Source organism: Borostomias antarcticus (genome assembly GCF_949987555.1).
Source record: "Borostomias antarcticus genome assembly, chromosome: 11".
NCBI lineage: Eukaryota > Metazoa > Chordata > Actinopteri > Stomiiformes > Stomiidae > Borostomias > Borostomias antarcticus.
The window spans coordinates 22,848,972-22,854,971 of NC_140244.1; the positions used below are offsets into that span (position 1 = coordinate 22,848,972).

General features: G+C 45.2%; 2 protein-coding genes across 3 annotated transcripts in view; one reads left to right on the forward strand and one right to left on the reverse strand.

Annotated features, from left to right (window-relative positions):
- Nucleotides 1-1,466: 1,466 nt before the first annotated feature.
- Nucleotides 1,467-4,215, reverse strand: adtrp1 (androgen dependent TFPI regulating protein 1). Of its 2 annotated transcripts, none has more exons than XM_084445378.1 (6): nucleotides 4,021-4,215; nucleotides 3,617-3,766; nucleotides 3,403-3,504; nucleotides 2,732-2,847; nucleotides 2,430-2,590; nucleotides 1,467-2,321 (listed from the first exon to the last, which is right to left on the reverse strand). In XM_084445378.1, the coding sequence occupies exons 1-6, from the start codon at nucleotides 4,183-4,185 to the stop codon at nucleotides 2,281-2,283; spliced, it is 735 nt and encodes a 244-aa protein (XP_084301504.1). In that variant the 5' UTR covers nucleotides 4,186-4,215; the 3' UTR covers nucleotides 1,467-2,280. The 2 variants fall into 2 exon arrangements, with proteins under 2 accessions (XP_084301504.1, XP_084301505.1); XM_084445379.1 differs by having other exon boundaries at nucleotides 1,467-2,329.
- Nucleotides 4,216-4,839: 624 nt separating this feature from the next.
- The window catches only part of LOC311315268 (protein bicaudal D homolog 2-like), a 55,599-nt gene continuing 54,438 nt past the window's right edge, over nucleotides 4,840-6,000 (forward strand). The window contains exon 1 of the mRNA XM_084445892.1: nucleotides 4,840-5,285. Within this exon, the coding sequence (XP_084302018.1) occupies nucleotides 5,046-5,285 (240 nt within the window). The 5' untranslated portion in view covers nucleotides 4,840-5,045. The remainder of the gene's footprint in view (nucleotides 5,286-6,000) is intronic.

The window sequence follows — 6,000 nt, forward strand, 5'->3', positions numbered from 1 at the left end:
GGGCCGGGCCCACAAGCCGCCCAAATACGTCTGGGCAGGCCATTCATTGTCAATGTGGGAATTTAAACAGCAATAACTTGATATGGGAAGGTCACAGAGACACTGGGTTTGGACCTGCACATAGTTCTCACCCAGCAATACCAAACATGTCCTGCTCGCATGCATGTGCACGCGCAGAGCCACAAAATGCATTCATGGGCAGAGGTCTGTGCTCTCTGAGCACCATTTCTAGTTTCAAAATGGGTTCATAAGGACAGTCGTTGGAAGTACATTAATTCTGTATCTAGTTAGATACTCTGTCAACATCATGCTGTAAATTATGATATCAAATATATTTTATGATCAGAGGACTGACAATCATTTGTGTTCAGCGTCAGTATTTTAGGTTTACTTACTGTAACCCTCTGTAGTTTGATAAAGACCTGTGGTCAAATATAGACTCTAGGATCGTTTGAACAGTTGCACCTTTGACCATACATTATAAATGACATAGTAGTGCAGCTCCAAGTAGCCTATTGCCTAGACTCAGGTTCTCTGGCATGCGGGAGGTGGAAGTACAAGATGACCTCAGGAGAGTGGGAATGGATCACAGTGGGATATCTGATCTGTGTAGCCCGGCCAGGTACAAGCCCTAGGATGGACTGCATAGACTAGTAATACTACTATAGTCTTGTATAGTCCGTGTGTTGTGTGATTCTGTGCATTTGTAAATTAGATGTTTTTTTTCTTTCATGTGCACAATATACCGAATATAAAACATGTACATTACCATTTATTTCTTTACTTACAACATGTGTTGAATGGACAACTAGAAATGGTGCTCAGAGAGCACAGACCTCAGCGCATGAATGCACTTTGTGTCTCTGTGCACGCGTACGTGCGTGCGAGCAGGACGAGTTTGGTATTGCTGCATGCATAAGGTTGAGAGCTTCATGACAGTCCAAAATCCTGTGTCACTGTAATCTTCCTATGTTGAGATATGACCATTTCAATTCCCCCCATTGACAATGAATACGGGGAATTTTTTTCGCTCCCGTGCCAAAAAGTAAAAAAAAATAAAAATGAATGGAGGTGAATGGCCGGTCGTGTTTGGGCGGCTCCTGGACCCGCCCCATGATTCAGATCCACTCCAGGATTTAAAAGGATCTCAGTGGGCCCATGGAACTCAAATCAGTCTGGTAGTTTTTGCGTAATCCTGCTAACAAACCAATAAATCAACCAACCAATAAACACACGCCACCAAAAACATGACCTCACGCCCTGCTGTCGCTGGGGCGGAGGTAATAACAACAGCTGTAGCATCCTTAGTTATCACCCTCCTGTGTTGCCTGCAGAGGAAAGGTGGCCAGATAGCTCCCTCACCTGGCATCAAATGGTATCACGCTCAACACAAGGATACAATGGATACATGTGTTTGTACAATTATCATTAAATATCATTTATTTAACCTCGTCAAGGTCTTTCTTCCCAACAAATGACATAATAAATATAAATGTACTCTAAAAGTTACTATAACTGTGAATTAATCCTATGGGTAAAATGTGCACAAACAGATAGGTCCCTTTCATAAATCAGTACAGTATTAATTGAAGCAGCATTCTGATTAAGAAGTAGAATAACAGCGAGATGGATCATCATCATACATAGTGTTGTACACAGCATACACAAACAAACCAGTGCAAAACTGCTCCACTGAGGACGAGACGACAATACAACTAAACTTCATTAAGAATTTACTTTAAAGGACAGGTTTGGAATCTAGCATTACACGGTGCAGATATAACCCATCGCCGCTAACACACTCAACGGATCCATAGGTGCATAAACAAAATCCCTCAAAAACACCATAAACTCTCGTTGCCAAAGACAGGAAACTCACCGTGTGGTCACTGGTGTCCGTTGATGTTCTGACAAAAAATATTGCCACAGTATGCTTCCCATCGGGTTTGCACCCTTTGACAAAACGTTGATATCGGCCGTTGTATATAATCGTAAATAACCTTATCACATGGCTTATATTGCGAAATTCTGAACCTGTCATTTAAAACACATAAACATGATGGATCCCATAGAGCCATTAGTCCACAATGACACATCTTTTAACAGTACTGGTTTTAATATTGTCTCCGTCCAAGGGAGCATGTCTGAAATGTTCATCCCCAGTGTATCCTGGGGGGGAGGGGGTGGGTCAGTGCTGGTGGGCCTGGGTCCTGTTCTGTCCTATCCTACCCTGTCCGTTCTCATGTGAGATATAGGCCTCTCTGCTCCGCCCTGTGCTGCTCAGCTTACACACCAGCAGACACTTACTTCTTCTTTTTCTTCTGAGGCCCTTTCAGAGAGAGATGGGAGGGGGAGAGCGCACACACGCTTGTTAATGAACAATCTTAACCTTGACACACCAAAGGTAAACGTCACCTCTAGTCTCTCACCTGTGCAGCCCCAGATCTTGCGGTTGAGCTTCTCCCCTAGCAGGTAGAGGGGGGCCATGGAAAGACACGCCACCCCCAGGAACAGGCCCAGGCCCAGAGGGCTGAGGTGAGCCATGATGGGGTAAACCCAGATCCCTGCCACATGGTGCACCCACAGAATCCTGACATACCCGCAGGGAGAGGGAACACAGGGAAAGACAGAGAGATCATTCAAATAAATAGATACATGCAAAGGGGAAACATGTAGCCTTCCCTGATTAGTGGTGTGTGGGTATCTTGATGGAGGACAGCGAGGAGCTTACCATGCCAGATAGAGAGCAGCGAAGAGGGCCAAGCCCAAGATGGCTTTAAATCTGCTGGGGTACCGGTGATGCTGGATGTACATCTGCACCAATACCAAGGGCAGGATGACAGTGTGCTGTAACCAATCAAACATGAGATGACAGAAAAGGGAATTAATGAAGGATAATGGAAGAACAACCAGACTACTGTCACTGGTGTCGGCTACATGTGTAACAATCCCTTGTGAGCCTGTGCGTTGTGCGCTCACTATACAAATATGACAAAAACTGTTAGGACTGGATAGTAAACAGGTATATTGAGGTGAAAGAAGTGATGAGTAGGGTCGGAAAACTGTGGGCGAGGCTAGTTTAAACCGCTTGTGATTGTGGTGGTGTTGACCAGTGCAACTTTCTACTGGCCAAATATGTTACAGGTGAGATGAGTGTACAGTGTAAACAAAAACATTGCACAGCGCAACGCACACACGTGCGCCCATGCACACACACACAATGTGGTTGAGGATCTGACTGTAGAAGATCATTCCTTTGAATAGCTAGATATTCATGATCTTACAGTTAGGTCACTTTCTCACATGAATACTGTGCTCCTGCAATACAGCCTTGAACTGCATCCATTAACCTACCAGTCCGAAGTCCACATAGCGACACAATAAGGTTACAGTGACACTTACCAGCGCATGGTTCAGCCAAAGAGGAATAATCTCATCCAGGAATTTAGGGTATACCAGCTCTCTGTCATAGGTATACAGTGTCCAGAAAGATAAACATACAAACTGTGGAAAAACGACAGTGGTCAGATTAGCTGAAGTTGATTAAGAATGGTACTCCGATCGGATAATACATGATCAATGGATGCATGATACGTTGTGAAGAACAGAAACTTACTGTCCCGACAGGAAAGGCTAGGACAGTGAATATGATGTCCCGTAGTTTTACCAGGAGAAGTGCAAGACCCCCACGCAAGCTTTTAGCTGGCAGTATCAGCTGGAATAAGTCGATCAAGACACACAGACCGAAGAACACGGTCTGCATCACCTGCGCGGAAAAAAATATGATAAAATACGCATAGCCTAAACCACCGGGTTCTCATGCATTGCATGGCTGCAAAAACGCGTTATTTACAGCCAGCTTGCTATCTGGCTAATGCATGATCGTCTATCCTAGGCTACTGTCAGTAACAGCTAGTAGTAGAAGTACTAGCTAGCTAGATCAAAGGTATTCGATCTATTCTACCCAGCGTTAGCTAGCTAGCTAGTAGCAGCTTGATGTCAACACACCGCCGCGCTTACCAGATTCAGAAAAGTCAGATATTTCCATCGCCCTCCATATGTTTTCGCCCCTGGATGTCTCTCTGTGCTTTTTAACGAGCAATTAACCGACACCGTAAAAACATACCATGAAAATATCACCGTATGAATTAACAGATAAGATGCCCAGGACATGGTCGTAGCCATTTGGACAGCTACTAGCTAGCTAGTGTGTGAACCGATGTGAACTGCAACGGAGGAGAGCAATGCATGAAAATACCAGCTAGGAGGCTGTTGGTTCGGGGACAGAGCAGCATCGCCGACAGAGGGCAGCAGAGACACACGATGACTGCCTTTTTAATGAAAATAAAAGGGTAAAGACTAGTTCCCATGAACGGAGAGTGCGGTCAAACCATAACCCCGACCCTAAATTTAACCCTAACCTTAACCAACCTTATACCTAAACCTAACCTTAACCCTAAACCTAACCTTGACCACAATCTTAACCCTAACCTTAATTTTACCATAAGCTTAACACTAAACTGCCTCTGCGTTTATGGGAACTAGCCTTTACCTAAATAAAAGCGCGTTGGCGAAAGACTTCCGTGCTCCACATAGGCACACATAACAATGCATGATGGGATACGAGTTCGATTGATGTTTCCGTTGTAACGCCCCCTGTGCTAGTTTTGTGTACTGCAGGACTTCATTTCCCAGCAGACACCGCGACAATCTTCGAATTCTCCCAGCTGAGTGATCTGACAGCCACAGAGCAGAGCTCCCTCAATCGCTCCGAGCAGCCGGCGAGAGGCGAAGGACAAGTGAACCGCAATCATGGAGCAATTCTGAGGGATAGCGGCCTCTCTTGCCGGAGGAAATTAAAGCAGAGCTACATGACAAAAAGCATAAGACCGGGAGCGGCAACGAGAAACACGAGAGTAACAATCATGCAGTTTAAATACAGAAGAATCTAATCATCTATTCCAACGAAAGGGTTGTGAGCGATCCTTCAAGGTTGGATTAACAAATCGTCGAGGTCGATCCATCTTTACCAGTCGGTAAAAAACATGTCTGTGGAGGACCACGGTTATCCCGACGCGATGCTTGTTACCGAGGCTGGACCGGAGGGGCTGCGAGGCGAGATCGAGCGTCTGTCCCGGGAGCTGAGTGAGACCACCCGTGAGAAGATCCAGGCTGCGGAGTACGGGCTGGCGGTGCTGGAGGAGAAGCAGCAGCTGAAGCAGCAGTATGACGACCTGGAGATCGAGTATGAGACCGTGCGACAGGAGCTCGACCAGCTGAAAGAGGTATTAGAACTAGAGCCTATAGGTTATCAATGTAGTAGGCTAATCGTTTTGATCCCACATATAATTCAACTAAATGTAGCTGTCAATGTTTATGTCATATGCAATAATGGGGGAATGTATCAATTGGCTACCGTACTGAAGTTGTGTTGTGATATTTGCCTACCTGAATCAGACCCTCTCGATGTCAAATCGAGATGTATGAGGGGCAGATAAGCCTAGAGCCTGCATTGGAATCACATAGCATTGGTTTCCCATTGGTATTCATCATCACCACCTCCTAATTTTGCTAACACAGAATACAGAATATTTATTTTATTTACATGACAACATTAATATTGTGCTATGCATGATCACGCCCAATATGACAGGCTTGGAATGTAAATAGCCTCTGGGTTTTTCATTCCACATTTCAAATGAACCCATATTCAATATTTGTTTTGATGTCTGTCATGTTGTGCGGTAATAGGCCTGGGATTGGCCAGCATGTGACTTAAATGAGCAGGAGCAAAGTCTGTTTGAAAAGGCAGGCGTGGGTGTTTTTGAATTTTTGAATCCTCCCGCCTGAAAGCGAGGAAGGAAGGATGAGGGCACAGAGGAAGCCAAACAGGTTACGACCACTCCGGCATGGGAGGAATGCATGCAGCTTTAGGTATGGCAGCAGAGAGACACATCAAAGGGTGACTGTACGTCCGGTCTGCTTTCCCTCCTTTTTCAC